This window comes from Entelurus aequoreus, linkage group LG21, assembly GCF_033978785.1.
Source record: "Entelurus aequoreus isolate RoL-2023_Sb linkage group LG21, RoL_Eaeq_v1.1, whole genome shotgun sequence".
NCBI lineage: Eukaryota > Metazoa > Chordata > Actinopteri > Syngnathiformes > Syngnathidae > Entelurus > Entelurus aequoreus.
The window spans coordinates 1,453,914-1,476,324 of record NC_084751.1 but is presented as its reverse complement, the minus strand read 5'-3'; the positions used below and the strand labels follow the sequence as shown (position 1 = coordinate 1,476,324).

Genomic DNA, 22,411 nt, shown 5'->3' with positions numbered 1-22,411 from the left:
GGCCATCGATTTTGAACTGGTTTCTTCCAAGGTTTTGTCCCAGATGACAACCATGCTTGTTTAAACAAAACAACTATTTCTCCGTTATCAGTCTTGTGCAACATCTGGCAACACATTTCTAGTGTTGCCAGATAACAACAACAACCCCTGCAAAAGGAAACATCTCCCGTGTTTGAAGTGCGAGATTCAATGGCTTATTTTCTTGGCACGTCTGTGGGCACCCAAAAAAAAACAAAAAAAACTGTCATTGTTGTTTTGTGTTCCAACAACCAAAGCTATGGGGGCAAACTTTATTTTTGTACAATATTCATCATGTTTTTGTTTTTATAACACTTTTTACAGAAATAAAAAAAAACTTGTTTCTATGAAATGAAGTGGTGGCGTAGTCTGCTTGGTGCCCCCGACGAGACACATGGTGCTCGTTTGCCTCATGGTATGTTTACACAAACTAAATGAATAAAATTGAGGATGAACGTCGGGGCGGCAGAGGGGTGCTGCATTCTTCAAAGCCAGCACTCGCTCGTACAGTAAACAAACACAAGACTGTTTCCATGGCGTAGAAACTACAAAGGACATTGAATATCTTTATATACGTGTTCAATGCACAGTATTTTTTATTCTTCTCCGGAGACAATACTTGGATGTGCTTTAGAGTAGTCCGTGTACAGCTTGTATAGCAGTGAAGATTTAGTATCCACTAAAAAGGAGTCAACACAGCACTATTTGTGTTTCGGGAATAGCAAGAAAACTGTGTCTTGCCTACATGGCGGTGATAGTTTCATTGTCTGGAGCTGCACGAGTGCTGCTGGCACTGGGGAGCCGCGGTTCATTGGGGGGAAAATGTGACAAAAACTGGGCCTACATACCGTATTTTCTGGACCATAGGACGCACCGGATTATAAGGCGCACTGCCGATTAGCTTGTCAAGTTAGGTCAATTTCATACAAAAGGCTCACCGGATTATAAGGCGCATAAAAAGAGTCATATTATGATTATTTTCTAAATGTAAAAGACTTCCTTCAGTGTTTTTCAACCTTTTTTGAGCCAAAGCACATTTTTTGCATTTAAAATATCCGGAGGCACACCACCAGCATAAATCATTAAAAAAACGAAACTCAGTAGACAGTAAAAAGTCGTTGTCGCAATTGTTGGATATGACTTTAAAGCATAACCAAGCATGCATCGCTATAGCTCTTGTCTCAAAGTAGGTGTACTGTCACGACCTGTCACATCCCGCTGTGATTTATTTGGAGTTTTTTGCTGTTTTCCTGTGTGTAGTGTTTAAGTTCTTGTCTTGTGCTCCTATTTTGGTGGCTTTTTCTCTTTTTTCGGTATTTTCCTGTAGCAGTTTCATGTCTTCCTTTGAGCGATATTTCCCGCTTCTACTTTGTTTTAGCAATCAAAAATATTTCAGTTGTTTTTATCCTTCTTTGTGGGGACATTGTTGATTGTCATGTCATGTTCGGATGTACATTGTCTTTGCTCCACAGTAAGTCTTTGCTGTCGTCCAGCATTCTGTTTTTGTTTACTTTGTAGCCAGTTCAGTTTTAGTTATGTTCTGCATAGCCTTCCCTAAGCTTCAATGCATTTTCTTAGGGGCACTCACCTTTTGTTTATTTTTGGTTTAAGCATTAGACACCTTTTTTACCTGCACACTGCCTCCCGCTGTTTCCGACATCTACAAATATTAGCTACCTGCTGCCACCTACTGATATGGAAGAGTATTACACGGTTACTCTGCCGAGCTCTAGAGAGTACCGACACTGAACAACAACACATAATTTGCAGACTATTATTACTGGTTTGCAAAAAATATTTTTAACCCAAATAGGTAAAATTAGATAATCTCCCACGGCACACCAGACTGTATCTCACAGCACACTAGTGTGCCGCGGCACAGTGGTTGAAAAACACTGGTCTACATAACATGTAATGGTGGTTCTTTGGTTAAAATGTTGCATAGATGATGTTTTACAGATCATTTTCAAGTCGCTTTCTGACAGTCGCTTCAGGATGCGCCATTTTGTGGGCGGTCTTATTTTCATGGCTCGACTTCGACAGCGTCTTCTCCCCGTCATCTTTGTTGTAGCGGTGTAGCGTGCAAGGACGGGGGTGGAAGAAGCGTCAAAAGATGGAGCTAACTGTTTTAATGACATTCAGACTTTACTTCAATCAATAACGGAGCAGCATCTCCTCATCCGTGGCTCACTAGTGCAGTAACAACGCCGGAAATGTGTCCCGTGAAAAACTGGGACAATCCATTAAGCGGTGCGGCTTCAAAGTCGTACTAAAACATTTTGACAGATTTTGGAGCACCATGTGTAATGTTCTTTATTTTCAATGAAACATTTAAAGTTTTGGTGTTTACTGGCATCATATTGCAGTCTACATGTATCTCTTATGTGTGACTGCCATTACACCATGTACCAAAATAAAATTGCTTCGAGGTCGGTAAGCACAACCGGAATTATTCCGTACATTAGGCGCACCGGGTTATAAGGCGCACTGTCGAGATTTGAGAAAATGAAAGGATTTTAAGTGCGCCTTATAGTCCGAAAAATACGGTAAGTAGCCCAAACACACCATTAAGATGATCAAGTGTCTTGTTGAGGAAAGCGATGGAGTGGCCGAGTATGTCTCCTTCACACCTGAACCCAATTGAGCACCAAGCGAAAGGAAGGAAGGTGGAGGAGTGCATGTGTCTTACATCTACCACTTTGCGAGAGGATCAAGGGCAGTGCTAAATAACAACAATGCTAACTTTACATACTTTAAAGTGTGCTATTTAGACCGTAATAAGAGTCTGTTGTCTCACTTTCAGTGGATAGTACATATATACTGATATTCAGGCTGTACAGTGACTACTCTTAAAAGGGTCCCTCCAATACTGACAACACTTACAGTCATGGCCAAAAATATTGGCACCCCTGCATTTAAAGTTAAAAGTTAAAGTACCAAGGATTGTCACACACACACACTCCGTGTGGCGAAATTATTCTCTGCATTTGACCCATCACCCGTGATCACCCCCTGGGAGGTGAGGGGAGCAGTGAGCAGCAGCAGTGGCCGCGCCCGGGAATCATTTTTGGTGATTTAAACCCCAATTCCAACCCTTGATGCTGAGTGCCAAGCAGGGAGGTAATGGGTCCCATTTTTTATAGTCTTTGGTATGACTCGGCCGGGGTTTGACCTCACGACCTACCGATCTTAGGGCGGACACTCTAACCACCTGTCGGATAATGCACCACTTCTCCCAGAAAATTGTTGAAATTACAAATGCTTTAGTATTCACATGTTTATTTCTTTTGTTTGCATTGGAACAACACAAAATAACCGCCCAAAAAGCCAAATTTGATATTTTCAGAATCAGAATCAGAATAGTTTTATTGCCATTGTTTGAGAACGGGTTCACAAACTAGGAATTTTTCTTGGTGCAATCGTGCAACATAAAACACATATAACACATATTTGGTAATAAAATGAGCTGTAACTGAGCTATCAGATAGACTTAGAAGGAATTCAAGGAGCTACTGTTAGGAGTTATTGTTCATTTGCCTGATGGCCGAGGGGAAAAAACTGTTCAGGTGGCGGGAGGTGTGGGTCTGGATGAACTCCAAAAATTGACTGGTTAAAATTAGTGGCACCTTTTCATAATTGTAAGAAATAGTTGTATTCTAAGCATGTGAGGCTACTTTAATTTGTAATTAAACTCACCTGTAGCAAGTAACAGGTGCTGACAATATAGAAATCACACTCGCAGACAGTTAAAATGGACAAAAGTTGACTTGACTTTTTTTTTTGTGTTGTTCCAATGCAAACAAAAGAAATAAACACGTGAATACCAAAGCATTTGTAATTTCAACAATTTCCTGGGAGAAGTGGTGCATTATCTGACAGAAATGCAAGGGTGCCAATATTTTTGGCCATGACTGTATTTCATAGTTCTGGACTTAAAAATAAGGTCCACAGGTAAAAATCACCCCCAAAATAGACAGAGTAGTGCATTTAGGCTTGTTTTCTAACAAGTTTCAGCACATTTAACTCCTAAATGTGGGCGGGCCCGCATCAGCCTGCTGACGTCACCTACAGAAAACTAGAGGCAATTTCTTATTAGGTAATATGTGTGTTGGCAGCATCTTCATCCCAAATCACAATATTTTCGTGAGGAATTTGAAGGAATGATCAAACATGTCAGCCAGATGCATTGTGGCAGGTTGTAGCAATACAACTGAAGAAGGGGTCAGCCTGCATACATTTCCAAATGATGGCAAAACGAGGAAAGTATGGACCTCCGCAATCAAATGGGACGGACCAAGCGAGACAGGTGTAATTTGCAGCCATCATTTTAATAAATCTGACTCCAAAGGAGAAGAATTTTGGACGGAAGAAATGTAAGAGAGTTCAGCCAATTGTGATCCCGAAAATCAGGAGCGCCCTCGGGAGGAGAAAGACAAAGTCAGAACCTGCAGAAAAAAAGGAGAAAGAAGAGCAGGTGCTCAAAAACGAGAGGGGGAAAAAAAAAGGTAAGCTGCTAGTATTCAATTATGTGTCCTCTTCTACTGATGTTTTCCTAAAAATGCTTGAGGAAATGCTAAAAAGAGAGTGACTAAACCCAGGCTGTGGTGTTTATGGAAGAGGAGATGGAAGAGTCAGGAAACGGCAATTCTTTTATATTTGTTTTTTGCTTATAATTACAGATGTCCGATAATATCGGACTGCTGATATTATTGGCTGATAAATGCTTTAAAATGTAATATCGGAAATTATCGATATCGGTTTCAAAAAGTAAAATGTATGACTTTTTAAAACGCCGCTGTACGGAGTGATACACGGACGTAGGGAGAAGTACAGAGCAGTTGCGTCTCCCAGTCATACTTGCCAACCCTCCCGATTTTCCCGGGAGACTCCCGAATTTCAGTGCCCCTCCCGAAAATCTCCCGGGGCAACCATTCTCCCGAATTTCTCCCGATTTCCACCCAGACAGCAATATTGGTGGCGTGCCTTAAAGGCACCGCCTTTGCGTGCCGGCCCAGTCACATAATATCTACGGCTTTTCACACACACAAGTGATTGCAAGGCATACTTGGTCAACAGCCATACAGGTCACACTGAGGGTAGCCGTATACACAACTTTAACACTGTTACAAATATGCGCCACACTGTGAACCCACACCAAACAAGAATGACAAACACATTTCGGGAGAACATCCGCACCGTAACACAACAGAACAAATACCTAGAACCCCTTGCAGCACTAACTCTTCCGGGACGCTACATATACACCCCCCCCCCCATCCCCCACCTCAACCCCGCCCACCTCAACCTGCTCATGCTCTCTCAGGGAGAGCATGTCCCAAATTCCCAGCTGCTGTTTTGAGGCATGTTAAAACAAATAATGCACTTTGTGACTTCAATAATAAATATGGCAGTGCCATGTTGGCATTTTTTTCCATAACTTGAGTTGATTTATTTTGGAAAACCTTGTTACATTGTTTAATGCATACAGCGGGGCATCACAACAAAATTAGGCACAATAGTGTGTTAATTCTACGACTGTATATATCGGTATCGGTTGATATTGGAATCGGTAATTAAGAGTTGGACAATACCAGAGTATCGGATATCGTCAAAAAGCCATTATCGGACATCTCTACTTATAATGTTAACCATAACAGTTTTGAAGGAGACAAAAGCATGCGATGAAGTGATCAAAATATTAGCTTTATGTGTCTATGCGGGGAAATGGGCTCCAGTTCTGTAGATGACGTCACACTAAGAGGCATGGCCAGTCTGGCGATGGAAAGTGGGCGTTCCAAGTACAGCTGGTTATCTTACCCATTACTCAAAAACTAATCAATATTATGGGAAATGACTGCCAGGTTTATTTTCAGGAGGAAAAAAATACATAAGTATACCACGTTTCCTTTCTCCAGTACAGTAGAAGTTCTCCTGTACTTTAGTGACATATGATCATCCACGTCAACACGTTGATGTTTTCCTTCCTTCTTTGTCACACCAACTCTGTCTTGTTTTCACTTTAAAAGACATTCCGTCCGTAGTTTATATTGTCTGGATGACATTCCTGGATGACTCGCTCTGCACTTCCAACCAGCGTGACTCACCCAGTGGACTCCAGCTGGATGAGACCATATCTAGTGTGTGTTGTGTTGTCATTTGAGGGTCTATTTTTTTAAAAAAAAAGGGGCCCTTGATGAGTACGCTTTCCAGGAAGATGGTTTGCATTACGTACGCCAACTCAAATATTTATCGACAGTGAGCATGGTCACTCGTACATTTGCACGTATATGCAGCTATATTGTGGAACACAGCGTTTTAATAGCAATGGAAAAAAACGGGCTTGTAAATGATTTATTAGAACTGGATGTGCTTTTCCTTGCTGCAATATGAATTTCTTCGTATGGTCAATGTAAGTTACTGTGTTGGACTCAAAATGATTAACTCATTGCAGATTTAAGGCGGTATTCGAGATGTAGAAAAACTACCTTTCTGTCTACAAGTATCGGGAATCAAAGCAGCGATTTTACAACTGCTAGACAGAAGGAAAGTGGGATGTGATTCATGATGGAGAAGACAAAAAGTGAACATAAATTGCACTATACTGCACATAAAAACACTAAGCACGCCTTAAAAAAATATGACCAGCGCGACCTGGTAGTAAATGATGGAGCCAGACAGTACCTCTGTTCTGGGCTTCTATAAGCAGCCTCCAGTCCACTTTGAGTTCTAGAGAGGTCCTCAGATCTTACGCTTCTTCCACTCAGGTTCCTTTTCAGCCTCCTCATCCTCCTCGGAATCTTCTGCAAACAAAGGAGTGGGTTGTGTCCTGCAAGGGGCGACACAATGCCAAGTCAGCATTTGAAATCACCAATAAGATGAAGATAAATAAATATGCAAAGAAATGTCCAAAGAGGCCACTCAAATTTTTAATGATATCCATCCATCCATCCATTTTCTTCCGCTTATCTGAGGTCGGGTCGCGGGGGCAGCAGCCTAAGCAGAGAAGCCCAGACTTCCCTCTCCCCAGCCACTTCGTCCAGCTCCTCCCGGGGGATCCCGAGGCGTTCCCAGGCCAGCCGGGAGACATAGTCTTCCCAACGTGTCCTGGGTCTTCCCCGTAGCCTCCTGCCGGTCGAACGTACCCCAAACGGGTGGCATCCTGACCAGATGCCCGAACCACCTCATCTGGCTCCTCTCCGTGTGGAGGAGCAGCGGCTTTACTCTGAGTTCCCCCCGGATGACAGAGCTTCTCACCCTATCTCTAAGGGAGAGACCCGCCACCCGGCGGAGGAAACTCATTTCGGCCGCTTGTACTCGTGATCTTGTCCTTTCGGTCATAACCCAAAGCATGACCATAGGTGAGGATGGGAACGTAGATCGAGTGGTAAATTGAGAGCTTTGCCTTGCGGCTCAGCTCCTTCTTCACCACAACGGATCGATACAGCGCCCGCATTACTGAAGACGCCGCACCGATCCGCCTGTCGATCTCACGATCCACGCTTCCCCCACTCGTGAACAAGACTCCAAGGTACTTGAACTCCTCCACTTGGGGAAAGATCTCCTCCCCAACTTGGAGATGGCACTCCACCCTTTCCCGGGCGAAAACCATGGACTCGGACTTGATGTCCGAAAAGGCCACTCAAATTTGTAATGATATCAATATTTTAATTTAAATTGGCATATTTATCAAAATTAGTATCCAACACCAAGAAGAACATTTTAAGTACCGTATTTTCCGCACTATAAGGCGCACCTAAAAACCTCAAATTTTCTCAAAGGCTAACAGTGCGCCTTATAATCCGGTGCGCCTTATATATGGACCAATACTGAGCCACAACAGGTCTCGCAACTACGTGATGCATAACGTAACCCCAGCCTCTACTGCAGCGTCTATTCTATGCGCCTTATAATGCGGTGCGCCTTATATATGAACAAAGTTTTAAAATGGGCCATTCATTGAAGGTGCGCCTTATAATCCGGTGCGCCTTATAGTGCGGAAAATACGGTATGTCCTTAAAAAATACAACATATGTAATGTAGATAACAACAATGTGTCCAAATTGGCAACCATTTTTTAATGTTTGGGGAAAATTGCAATCAATTATAATATAATCACTAATTAATATTTGTATAGCCGTTTTTTTCCAAAATCAGCATTTACTTCTAAGAAAACATTTAATTTAAAGTGCTTGCATTATTTTGATCAATTGTTGGGGACATATTTTGTATTACCTCCGCCAAGAGGTTATGTAATCGTTGCCGGTCATTTGTCTGTCATTGAGTTAGTTAGTTTGCAAAATAACTCAAAAAGCTATGGGCACATTTTCATTAAACTCACAGGAAATGTCAGAAATGGGTTAAGGCACATAACATTTTGGGGCTGATCCAGATCATCGTCTGGATTCAGAAGGTTTTTTTCTGTGGTATTATTTTTGTATTTGATTTTTTTGGGTGAAAAATGTTTTTGTATTTTTATAATTTATTTTATGTTCAAATAAAAAAAATTCTAAAATTACATACATTTGTAGTTAATCTCCAGTGTGGACGCCTCAAAGGTGGCGTTTTCTCTCAATTCCCAGTGTCATGCTATGTGTTTTTATTGTCAGTATTGTTTGTGTGCATGCGTGCTTGCGCGAGTTGTGTGTGTGTGTGTGTGTGTGTGTGTGTGTGTGTGTGTGTGTGTGTGTGTGTGTGTGTAGACATTTTTGTTTTTTTCTCTTCTTTTTAAATTGGTGCAAAGCACTTTGTGTTGCAACTTGCCTGTGCATGAAAAGTGCTATACAGCAGTGGTCCCCAACCTTTTTTGCACCACGGACCAGTTTAATGTAGGCATTATTTTCAGGGCCCGGCTTCCCACTTGTGAACAATACAACTCACTATAACGCTGAATTAGTGGGAGCCCTGGGCCTGTTTCTTTGCAATGAAATGCTGATGGAAACCAGCCTTTGGCTACAATCTGTCACATTTATATTTGGTATGTTCATTAATGTGCATTGTATCATGTCACAAAGTTATAACAAATGGCAACTTGCTATGAGGAGTTTTATTGTACATCATTGGTGTGTCTAGTGCACAGGTGTCAAACTCAAGGCCCGCGGGCCAGGTCTGGCCCTCCACGTCATTTTACATGGCCCCCAAAAGCTTGGAAATAATGTACACTACCATTCAAAAGTTTGGGGTCACCCAAACAATTTTGTGGAATAGCCTTCATTTCTAAGAACAAGAATAGACTGTCGAGTTTCAGATGAAAGTTCTCTTTTTCTGGCCATTTTGAGCGTTTAATTGACCCCACAAATGTGATGCTCCAGAAACTCAATCTGCTCAAAGGAAGGTCAGTTGTGTAGCTTCTGTAACGAGCTAAACTGTTTTCAGATGTGTGAACATGATTGCACAAGGGTTTTCTAATCATCAATTAGCCTTCTGAGCCAATGAGCAAACACATTGTACCATTAGAACTAGGGATGTCCGATAATGGCTTTTTGCCGATATCCGATATTCCGATATTGTCCAACTCTTTAATTACCGATACCGATATCAACCGATACCGATATCAACCGATATATGCAGTCGTGGAATTAACACATTATTATGCCTAATTTGGACAACCATGTATGGTGAAGATAAGGTACTTTTAAAAAAAATAATAAAATAAGATAACTAAATTAAAAACATTTTCTTGAATAAAAAAGAAAGTAAAACAATATAAAAACAGTTACATAGAAACTAGTAATTAATGAAAATGAGTAAAATTAACTGTTAAAGGTTAGTACTATTAGTGGACCAGCAGCACGCACAATCATGTGTGCTTACGGACTGTATCCCTTGCAGACTGTATTGATATATATTGATATATAATGTAGGAACCAGAATATTGATAACAGAAAGAAATGGGGGGAGGGAGGTTTTTTGGGTTGGTGCACTAATTGTAAGTGTATCTTGTGTTTTTTATGTTGATTTAATGAAATAAAAAAAATAAAATAAAAAAAAACCGATACAGATAATAAAAAAAACGATACAGATAATTTCCGATATTACATTTTAACGCATTTATCATCCCTAATTAGAACACTGGAGTGATAGTTGCTGGAAATGGGCCTCTATACACCTATGTAGATATTGCACCAAAAACCAGACATTTGCAGCTAGAATAGTCATTTACCACATTAGCAATGTATAGAGTGTATTTCTTTAAAGTTAAGACTAGTTTAAAGTTATCTTCATTGAAAAGTACAGTGCCTTTCCTTCAAAAATAAGGACATTTCAATGTGACCCCAAACTTTTGAACGGTAGTGTATGTCAATAAAATACCTTATATTTTCTTTCTTTACTTTCTTAATTTCTTACTAAATAGGGTTTTTATTGTACTTATGGTTTCGAAGCAAGTTATCCATCAAATTGTACACTATAAAAATGACCAATAGATTTTACTGCAAAATGTAGGGATTTTTTTACAGCATAGTACTGTAAGTTGAAAAAAAAAAAAACGACCAATGTTTGTTTTTCTACAGTAAAATTCTGTCCACTGAGCTGTCAGTTGTTTTTTGTTTTTTTAAATCCACGGTTGATGATTTCATGGTACCACATTTTATTTTGGTAAAAAACTGGCAGCTGAGTTGCCAAAATCAAATTAAACAGTGGTACTGTATTTCTATTTGCAGTAATATGTTGTAAAAATAATAATAAATAAATAAATAAATAAATAAATAAATAAATAAATAAATAAATAAAATAAATAAAATAAATAAATTAACACCATATATTTTACAGTAAAAGTCTGGCAACTAAGCTGCCAGTTTTTTTCTGTAAAAAAAAGTGGTCAAATCCACAGATATCTTTTACTCTTTACGTAAAAAAAAAGTAAAATATTTAAATTCACAGGCAAATTCATTAATTATTTACTGTTACAAGCGGCCCTCTATTGGCAGCCATGACTGCGGTGTGGCCCTCAATGAAAACAAGTTTGACACCCCTGGTCTAGTGGGACAGGCCAAAATTAAGTTGGAGAAAATGCAGTCCTTTATAAATTATTCAATGTTTCTCTATGGCCCGGTAGCAAATGCTTCATGGACTGGTACCGGTCCCCGGACCTGTGGTTGGGGACCACCGCTATACAGTAGGGATGTCCGATAATGGCTTTTTGCCGATATCCGATATGCCGATATTGTCCAACTCTTTAATTACCGATACCGATATCAACCGATATCAACCGATATATACAGTCGTGGAATAAACACATTATTATGCCTAATTTGGACAACCAGGTATGGTGAAGATAAGGTACTTTTTAAAAAAATGAATCAAATAAAATAAGATAAATAAATTAAAAACATTTTCTTGAATAAAAAAGAAAGTAAAACAATATAAAAACAGTTACATAGAAACTAGTAATTAATGAAAATTTGTAAAACTAACTGTTAAAGGTTAGTATTATTAGTGGACCAGCAGCACGCACAATCATGTGTGCTTACGGACTGTATCCCTTGCAGACTGTATTGATATATATTGATATATAATGTAGGAACCAGAATATTAATAACAGAAAGAAACAACCCTTTTGTGTGAATGAGTCTGAATGAGTGTAAATGGGGGAGGGAGGTTTTTTGGGTTGGTGCACTAATTGTAAGTGTATCTTGTGTTTTTTATGTGGATTTAATAAAAAAATAAAAAAAATAAAAAAATAAAAATAAAAAAAAACGATACTTATAATAAAAAAAACGATACCGATAATTTCCGATATTACATTTCAACGCATTTATCGGCCGATAATATCGGCAGACCGATATTATCGGACATCTCTACTATACAGTATAAAGTTTTAAATGATTTTTGTTCGAAATATTTTTTTCAAGAAAAAAAAATCCTTAAAGTAGTTGCATCAATAAAACATATGCAGGAGAAACACAATAAGAAAGGTATAATAACTACACGTCACATTCAAAAGGACAATTTGTTAGAAAATAAAGCAGCTCCAGTCTACATTTAAACATTACAGTGCTTTTGAGGGTCTTGATGCAATATTTATAACTCATGCTCGTGGCTTCCGGGCTCTTTTACGAACATCACCTGCTCAGGAGTGCAAACATGCGGACGTGCAACCTCGCAGCTTTGCTCCACGCCAGCATGCGATAGCCATCTAAAGCTGTCCGTTACGGCTCGCTCTGCTCTTTGAACGCGGCGGACCTGCAGAACTAGTGCGCCTCTTTAAACATTTACACGTAACACAGGTGTTGAAGGAAACCTGACGCTTGACATGGACGCCGCCGCCGCGCGTATATCTCACGTGAAAGGCGGGGAAAAGGATTGTCTTACTTCTTGTAAGCCGGGGCCACCCAGTAAGGGTTCTCCGAAGCTTCCTTGGCGTGACGCAGGATGGCCTCTCGCGCGTTGCTGTCGTCGGTTTTGTCCAAAGCGATGTTCTTCACGATGAAGGAGGACAACGTGCCGCCGTGGGCCGCCACTCTGCCACCTCGACCTGTTGGGAGCACAGTTTTAGTGACACGCTGAGGATGAGAACTGTAGCAACACCTAAACGAGTACAAAAAGACTGTAGGGAAGGTCTAGAATACTTCAATGTGTAATTGGCATACTTGACCCATGTGGGTATAATGTTTTTTAACATATCTCGGGGAACCAGTCCTTTATTTTATACGTTTTTAGAGATAAGAGTTGTCTCTCAGATAAAGCTGTGAGAAAAAATTTGGGTTAGGAGCCTCTCTGCCGCAGAAAGTAGCACAGTGACCACTGTAAGTTTAAACTAAAACATCCGGTTTTACTCTGCTAGCATTAGCTTATAGCTAAATATCAACTATCAATTGTTTTCCAACCATGGTTATTCATTGAATCAAAGAAAGAAATCATCAAAAACATGAGCGTGTTGGTGAAGCAATTTGATCGTATCACTGCTAGTCTGCACCATACTGAAGCAGAATGAGTCGATAATGCCAGCCAAGAATGTGGAATAATATCTAAACGAACATTTATCCATGAAAACATGGAAAAGCTGGTGTTTGATGAAGAAACAGCTGGAAGGAGATACAGTACTGTACTACATACATTCTATTTTATTGCTTTTATACAATATTTATTATCTAAAAGTTGCCTTGTTTTAAAAAGCATGTTAGATACTACCGTATTTTTCGGAGTATAAGTCGCACCGGCCGAAAATGCATAATAAAGAAGGAAAAAAACATATATAAGTCGCACTGGAGTATAAGTCGCATTTTTGGGGGAAATTTATTTGATAAAACCCATCACCAAGAATAGACATTTGAAAGGCAATTTAAAATAAATAAATAAATTAAAAAAAAAAAAAAAAAAAAAAAAGAATAGTGAACAACAGGCTGAATAAGTGTATGTTATATGAGGCATAAATAACCAACTGAGAACGTGCCTGGTATGTTAACGTAACATATTATGGTAAGAGTCATTCAAATAACTATAACATATAGAACATGCTATACGTTTACCAAACAATCTGTCATCCTAATCGCTAAATCCCATGAAATCTTATACGTCTAGTGTCTTACGTGAATGAGCTAAATAATATTATTTGATATTTTACGGTAATGTGTTAATAATTTCACACATAAGTCGCTCCTGAGTATAAGTCGCACCCCGGCCAAACTATGAAAAAAACAGACTTTTAGTCCGAAAAATACGGTAATTTTTTATTTTTTTTTATTGATTTCAATTCATTTCAAGTGTTTTTCAAGGTACAGAACCAATTAATAAACCCGTATGCCGAGGTACCGTCGCATATTTCCATCCATCCATCCATTTTCTTCCGCTTATCCGAGGTCGGGTCGCGGGGGCAGCAGCCTAAGCAGAGAAGCCCAGACTTCCCTCTCCCCAGCCACTTCGTCCAGCTCCTCCCGGGGGATCCCGAGGCGTTCCCAGGCCAGCCGGGAGACACCGTCTTCCCAATGTGTCCTGGGTCTTCTGGTCTCCTGCCGGTCGGACGTGCCCCAAACACCTCCCTAGGGAGGCCTTCGGGTGGCATCTTGAGCAGATGCCCGAACCACCTCATCTGGCTCCTCTCCATGTGGAGGAGCAGCGGCTTTACTTTGAGCTCCTCCCGGATGACAGAGCTTCTCACCCTATCTCTAAGGGAGAGACCCACTACTCGGCGGAGGAAACTCATTTCGGCCGCTTGTACCCGTGATCTTGTCCTTTCGGTCATAACCCAAAGATCATGACCATAGGTGAGGATAGGAACGTAGATCGACCGGTAAATTGAGAGCTTTGCCTTCCGGCTCAGCTCCTTCTTCACCACAACGGATCGATACAGCATATATATATATACAGCGTATACTGGCCAGGATCTTCAGCTCTCACTGGATCGGTTCGCAGCAGAGTGTGAAGCGACTGGGATGAGAATCAGCACCTCCAAGTCCGAGTCCATGGTTCTCACCCGAGAAGTTCCCCATCCCCATCTCCAAGTTGGGAGTGGAGGAGTTCAAGTACCTACACTGCAAAAACTGAAATCTAAGTAAGATGAAATATCTCAAATAAGGGTGATATTTGCTTATTTTCTGTCTGATAAGATAATTCTTCTCACTAAGCAGATTTTATGTTAGAGTGTTTTACTTGTTTTAAGTGTTTCGGTCCTAAATGATCTCAGTAAGATATTACAGCTTGTTGCTGAGATTTGATGACCTATATTGAGTAAAACCTGCTTGAAACTAGAATATCAACTGATGCAAAGCTGTGTCATCAACACTCACAAGTATAAAACTACTTTTTTAAAGTAATAATTTCTTATTTCAAGCATGAAAAAAAAATCATGATGTATGCATATCATTATGTCAAGTTAATGGCACAAGCATTTACTTCATTTAAGAATATTTTTCAACATATTGAACAAAAAAGTGTCATTTTTTTTTTTACCAAGAAAAGTGCACTTGGTTATTAGTGAGAATATACTTATTTTAAGGTATTTTTTGGTTCATTGAGGTTAGCTAATTGTATTTGTTTTGGAAAGTCTTGACAAGCCAAAATTTGTTGTTCTATTGGCAGATAATTTTGCTTAGTTTAAGTAAAATACCCCTCATTTTGGTATTTTTTTCCTTGTTTTTGAACACTGACTTTTTGCAGTATAGGAGTCTTGCCCACCGCATATTTCAATGTATTCATTTATTTTTGCTCTACTTTTTCATTTCTGCTGGTTTCTATTTTGACTTTTTTCGACAACGTTCCAAAAGCCCATAAAAAACAACTGCAACATGGCATAGGATCGGACTTTAGAGAGCCTTGATTTAGCCACTTTCTTCCCAACACCGCCATTTTTCCATAATTGTGAGGCAGTCTCAGATGGGCAACAAACGCAAGACGATGGAGTTTAAAACTGAACATCTAAGACTGACTGACTCCTCCTGCCCTGTTGTGTTGAAAGCGATTGTCGCTGTCAGACAAGTGATTTATATGACATTGGGTGCAGTGTGAATTACACAGACGAATCAATGAGGCTTAAATGTGAAAGAGGCTTTTGAAAACTGGCTTACAGCATTTTATGAGACGACGAGCGTCTGAAAAAAGTAACCGATGACTCTTTTTAGATGTCAATTAACGATGCTTTGATTGTGCGGCAGACAAGTATACAAGTATTTGTGTGTTTCCTGTCAAAACGTGACATCTTTTAATAATTATGCAACAAACCATCTCATAAAAAGATTGTGGAGAGTCTCTCGGACAAAAAATACTTTGCCATAGTAACATCTTTTGACACATTGGGAAGCCATTTATGTTTGAATTTTTTAAAGTGCACATTTTTAACACTAGTCCACTAAGGAAACAGACTGTTTGAGGAGATGTGTGAAGAAAAGCTCGAATCTGCAGTGACGAGCCAGCTGGAACGCCACAAAGCCAGGGGGGAAAAAAACCGTGGCCTTGGATAGTTGCAGCACACATGCACAAAATGCAAGCAGAGCTGTTGCAGCATCCACCCCAACATGTGCACACAAACAAACTGAGAAAGTGTGCGTGTGGTTCACCTGGTCCAGACACAGGAGGCTCGGGTTTATGGGACTTCTTGGGGTCCAGTCTGTCCTTCTCCAGCTGCTTGCGTGTGCTCCTCTGCCGGGCCTCTCGGAACATGGGCAAGGCGTGAGCTGGGAACAAAAAGGAGGGGAAATCAGCGCTTCAGTTGAAGTGCAAAAGAGGAAAAAAGAGCGGCTTGTTGCAATGGCGAGACGTTGGGCTCAGACTCTCCGTTGTGCAGGCGCAAAGGTGAAAAAGTTGCATTTCCTCAATATCCTTATGAAAAAAAATCTACTTTAAATCCAACAAATGTCTTGAAATATCATCATATCATGCCAGCATAACTCAGCAGACCTCAGTTCAGCGAGCATCAAGACTAAAACTACTCTCAACAAATGGCAGACAATAACCAAAAGACATACCAATATCTAACAAGCTATTTTTATTAGAAATGTCCGATAATGGCTTTTTTGATCACTTCATCGCATGCTTTTGTCTCCTTCAAAACTGTTATGGTTAACATTATAAGTAGAGATGTCCGATAATGGCTTTTTTGCCGATATCCCGATATTGTCCAACTCTTAATTACCGATTCCGATATCAACCGATACCGATATATACAGTCGTGGAATTAACACATTATTATGCCTAATTTTGTTGTGATGCCTCGCTGGATGCATTAAACAATGTAACAAGGTTTTCCCAAAATAAATCAACTCAAGTTATGGGAAAAAAATGCCAACATGGCACTGCCATATTTATTATTGAAGTCACAAAGTGCATTATTTTTTTTAACATGCCTCAAAACAGCAGCTTGGAATTTGGGACATGCTTTCCCTGAGAGAGCATGAGGAGGTTGAGGTGGGCGGGGTTGGGCGGGGCAGGGTTGAGGTGGGGGGATAGCGGGGGTGTATATTGTAGCATCCCGGAAGAGTTAGTGCTGTAAGGGGTTCTGGGTATTTGTTCTGTTGTGTTTATGTTGTGTTACGGTGCGGATGTTCTCCCGAAATGTGTTTGTCATTCTTGTTTGGTGTGGGTTCACAGTGTGGCGCATATTTGTAACAGTGTTAAAGTTGTTTATACGGCTACCCTCAGTGTGACATGCATGGCTGTTGACCAAGTATGCCTTGCATTCACTTGTGTGTGTGAAAAGCTGTAGATATTATGTGACTGGGCCGGCACGCCAACGCAGTGCCTTTAAGGTTTATTGGCGCTCTGTAATTCTCCCTACGTCCGTGTACCACTCTGTACAGCGGCGTTTTAAAAAGTCATAAATTTGACTTTTTAAAAACTGATACCGATAATTTCCGATATTACATTTTAAAGCATTTATCGGCCAATAATATCGGCAGTCCGATATTATCGGACATCTCTAATTTTTTTTGCAACTATTTAGAATGAATGCAAGGTAACTTTTATTCAGCTTTCCTTGTTTATCATCATAGTTCATAGCGTCCAAAAAGGGTTTTATAGTTTTGGTGTAATAATATTCCAGTGGAGAACTGCACTTGTTTGGAATGTTGCCTATAATTAACAACTCTTATGAGCGACAAGATCCCTTTTTTTTTTTTTTTGCATTCTCACTCGTAAATAGAAGTGCGCTTACAAAGGAGTCAATGGGAGCCATGATATCATTGCATCTATTCCGACCGTAAAATCCAATAAATAACCATCCAAATAATGGCAACAATAAACCATTTACATGACCTGAATAATAGCCACACTGTAAAAACTGAAATCTAAGTAAGATTAAATATCTCAAATAAGGGTGATATTTGCGTATTTCTGTCTGATAAGATAATTATTCTCACTAAGCAGATTTTATGTTAGAGTGTTTTACTTGTTTTAAGTGTTTTGGTCCTAAATGATCTCAGTAAGATATTACAGCTTGTAGCTGAGATTTGATGACCTATATTGAGTAAAACATGCTTGAAACTAGAATATCAACTGATACAAAGCTGTGTCATCAACACTCACAAGTATAAAACTACTTTTTTAAAGTAATAATTTCTTATTTCAAGCATGAAAAAAAAATCATGATGCCGAGCTCATATCATTATGTCAAGATAATGGCACTAGCATTTACTTCATTTAAGAATATTTTTCAACATATTGAGCAAAAAGGTGTCTTTTTTTTCTACCGAGAAAAGTGCACTTGTTATTAGTGAGAATATACTTATTTTAAGGTATTTTTGGGTTCATTAAGGTTAGCTAATTTTACTTGTTTTGGAAAGTCTTAACAAGCCGAATTTTCTTGTTCTATTGGCAGATAATTTTGCTTAGTTCATATAAAATACCCCTAATTTTTGTATTATTTTCCCTTGTTTTTGAACACTGACTTTTTGCAGTGCAAGTATTAGCTAACGTTTAGCGCCGCATTGTTAAGAGAGGCAACTTCTTTATGCTGCTATATTATCATCATGAGCTGGTGAGCTTCTTTCTCGTCTCCGAGCTCGTGAAAGTTTATTCTTGATTATAAATGATGCCTCTCACCTCGCTAGTAAAATGACGTGGACAAACTGAGAAGTCGGCACACTTTGACAGCCAACCTTGACTCGGAAAGGGCGAAAATGATTGTTGTTTGTTTCACCCACTTTTTTTCTTCGCAAGGATTACAAGTCATTCGTCATCTAAACGGGAATATATCAACAAGACCCCGTCAATCGGCATTACAGTGAGAGCAGACATTGTACAAAAAGTGATGTTTTATTATGTTTATTGGCTCTCATGTCTGCAGTGAGCATTAATCAATGAAGTTGTTGAAGGAAAACGCAAACCTTGTGATGTGATGTGAAATTAATGAGGCACCGTATGCTTAAAATGAGCAAATATGTAAATAGTAAATGTTATTATGAATGTGCCTGTTACTACATTGTATGTACATACTTACAGTGTGTATATAAAACATTGATGGAAGTGTTTGGATTTTGTTTAAGCACTTTATAGGCTCGATTTTAAGCAGACTTTCGCTTGCATTTATTTACTAATTACAATGCATAAAAAAAGAAAAACATATGTGCTCTTGTCTTACATAAGAATTGTGAATGAAAGGCAACATTTCAAAAAAAGTGCAGTTCCCCTTTTAACTTCTTTTTACACTTGTATGACAGTAAAATGCAGCTTTTGAAAACATGTCTGTAAAATTAATATGTTTCATAATGGAACAGCTTATTTCTGTTTCCAGTAATTCCTATGGGAAGGATGTACATGAAGATTAATGGCAAGTCTGCATTATTTTTCCACATTTAAATTGTATTGTTCCTCTAAATTAAGGACAAATTTCAATTAGTTGCATTCAGTTCTATCAAAAGATAATTGTATTATTTATTAAACATTAAACATTTTTAATCACAGGTTATTGCTCGCATGCATCATTCAAATTAACTTGAAAAAAAAAAAAGTGCAATACTTGGACACAAATGCATTTTTATTGTCAGAATGTCATACAGGAATTAATTTTTTATTTTTTACTTGAATGCACATCATTTCTTTGCTGAAAACTAGAATGATCACATGAGTTAACTCCTTATTTTTGACAATCCTATTTTGGATATGTTTCGAGTTTTGAGGGGCCCAATGTCGGATTCACTCTATACACCTTAGAGAACCCTATCACAATAAAAGCCCCCCCAGCACTTAACACCATAAGGGTGCAAGTGTGCATGGGCAAATGTGAATGACCGTGTGTGTGTGTGTGTGTGTGTGTGTGTGTGTATGTGTGTGTGTGTGTGTGTGTGTCTTCCTATCCTAAGGGGCTACAAAGAGACACTTTAGCCACAGCTTAGATGAAGTGATTTTCCATCGAGGGGAGCATCTATCGCTCTTAATTCCTCTCCACGCCCCATTAAGCAAAAAGGTTACTGTTAACAGATTCCCTCGTTTTTTCCCTCAATGGGCCCCTCTAATTTTCCAGCAGCGGCGTGGGAACATCAAGTGCGTCACTCGCACGGTCACACCTCGGCGGTGTGGGGATGGGATCGCGTGTCGCTGTCGCCCCAAACAGAAGAGATAATTCTGTCCACATTGTGTGCACCGTTGTGGTTGTTTGTTGTCGTCGCGGCGAAGGTGGGACGCCACGACGGGTCAGGGTGTCTGTGATTACGTCAGGGACAGACGCTGATGCATGACCTAGGTGGGAACACGTGGCGGCGGCGTGGAAGACCTACTCATCCACGACTCATCACAGCCCATCAGCTAATGGAGAGGCGTGGACGCCGCGTGGTCGCCCCCTCCACATGACACCCAGTGGCGACAACAGCAACTCTCAGCAGATTCAGTCTTTTAAGGTCAACTGCTCGAGGCCCACAATGGGACTATAATATAGAGCGTTTTCTATTTGGGCTCCAGTACTCTGGAATGCCCTCCCGGTAACAGTTAGAGATGCTACCTCAGTAGAAGCATTTAAGTCCCATCTTAAAACTCATTTGTATACACTAGCCTTTAAATAGACCCCCTTTTAGACAAGTTGATCTGCCGTCTCTTTTCTGCTCTGCCCCCCTCTTTATTAGGTGACCACAGATTTATGCGCTAGCTCAGTGTTTTTCAACCACTGTGCCGCGGCACACTAGTATGCCGTGAGATACAGTCTGGTGTGCCGCGGGAGATTATCTAATTTCACCTATTTGGGTTAAAAATATTTTTTGCAAACCAGTAATTATAGTCTGCAAATAATGTGCCGTTTTTGAGTGTCGGTGCTGTCTAGAGCTAAGCAGAGTAACCGTGTAATACTCTTCCATATCAGTAGGTGGCAGCAGGTAGCTAATTGCTTTGTGGATGTCGGAAACAGCGGGAGGCAGCGTGCAGGTAAAAAGGTGTCTAATGCTTAAACCAAAAATAAACAAAAGGTGAGTGCCCCTAAGAAAAGGCATTGAAGCTTAGGGAAGGCTACGCAGAACGACGGCGTGGCGAAGTTGGTAGAGTGGCCGTGCCAGCAATCAGAGGGTTACTGGTTACTGGGGTTCAATCCCCACCTTCTACCATCCTAGTCACGTCCGTTGTGTCCTTGGGCAAGACACTTCACCCTTGCTCCTGATGGCTGCTGGTTAGCGCCTTGCATGGCAGCTCCCGCCATCAGTGTGTGAATGTGTGTGTGAATGGGTGAATGTGGAAATACTGTCAAAGCGCTTTGAGTACCTTGAAGGTAGAAAAGCGCTATACAAGTACAACCCATTTATCATTTAACGAAACTAAAACTGAACTGGCTGCAAAGTAAACAAAAACAGAATGCTGGACGACAGCAAAGACTTACTGTGGAGCAAAGACGGCGTCCACAATGTATATCCGAACATGACATGACACCCAACAATGTCCCCACAAAGAAGGATAAACACAACTGAAATATTCTTCATTGCTAAAACAAAGTAGATGCGGGAAATATCATTCAAAGGAAGACATGAAACTGCAACAGGAAAATACCAAAAAAAGAGAAAAAGCCACCAAAATAGACAAGAACTAAAACACTACACACAGGAAAACAGCAAAACACTCAAAATAAGTTACGGTGTGATGTGACAGGTCGTGACAGTACACCTACTTTGAGACAAGAGCTATAGTGATGCATGCTTGGTTATGGTTTAAAGTCGTATCCAACAATTGCGATGACGTTTTACTGTCAATTTGAGTTTAGTTTTTTAATGATTTCTGCTGGTGGTGTGCCTCCGCATTTTTTCAACGCAAAAAATGTGCATTGGCTCAAAAAAAGTTGAAAAACACTGCGCTAGCTGTTCAAAGTCCGAGGTGGACCACTCATCTGTGCATCAGTTGGTGACGTTTCTGACTTGTCTCCACTCAAGATGATCCCCTGCTGGCCCCACTATAGACTGGACTCTCACACTATTAACTAGATCCACTCCATTGCACCGGTCGCCCGGGGGGATCGCCACTGTTAGAATAATTATGTGTAAAGTTATCACACAACTTTAGTATGCTTAAAGTCCGTTGCTATAGTTATTAGCTATTGTGCTCAAGTTAGATTTTTGTATCTGTGCAAAGCTGGCAATCCAAAAGATTGCCAGCCATGTCTATCAGTGTTGTGTTGTGGCCGTGACGCAGACAGAGCAGAGACAAGTAGGGATGATACTCGAAACCGGTTTTCCCGGTTGTTTGATAAGAAAAGAACCGAGTCCTCGGACTCGAATCCCTTTTTGAGAACCTGTACCCGTTATCGAGACCACTATAGTAAAGAAAAAGAGTTGATTCTTTATTCGAATCCCATCCCGACCAGAAATGCTCCGTGGGACATCACAAGAATTGACGTCACGTAGCTCAGTCATTAGGCGCAGATAGCGAAAGCAGGAAAACAATGGACGGGAAAAAACGCTCCAAGGTGTAATAAAGTTCAAAACAAAAGCTATAATCCATCGAATAACTTTACTGAGAGATTTTAGCAGGGTAAAACACATGACGAACACTTTTACGA

At 40.1% G+C, this 22,411-nt stretch overlaps 1 protein-coding gene across 2 annotated transcripts in view; it reads right to left on the bottom strand.

Moving 5' to 3' along the window:
- Positions 1 to 4,314: 4,314 nt before the first annotated feature.
- Positions 4,315 to 22,411, bottom strand: part of LOC133638829 (WD repeat-containing protein 70) — a 99,745-nt gene continuing 81,648 nt past the window's right edge. Inside the window, exons 16-19 of one of the 2 annotated variants that reach the window (XR_009823691.1) lie at positions 16,008 to 16,124; positions 12,328 to 12,490; positions 6,700 to 6,844; positions 4,315 to 4,463 (exon numbers count right to left, since the gene is read on the bottom strand). Coding sequence is in view for 1 of the 2 variants with exons in the window: in XM_062031812.1 (XP_061887796.1) it covers positions 6,757 to 6,844; positions 12,328 to 12,490; positions 16,008 to 16,124 (368 nt within the window). In the remaining variant the exon portion in view is untranslated. Of the gene's footprint in view, positions 4,464 to 5,503; positions 6,845 to 12,327; positions 12,491 to 16,007; positions 16,125 to 22,411 lie in introns of those variants that run through there. The other variant, XM_062031812.1, reaches the window with a different exon arrangement.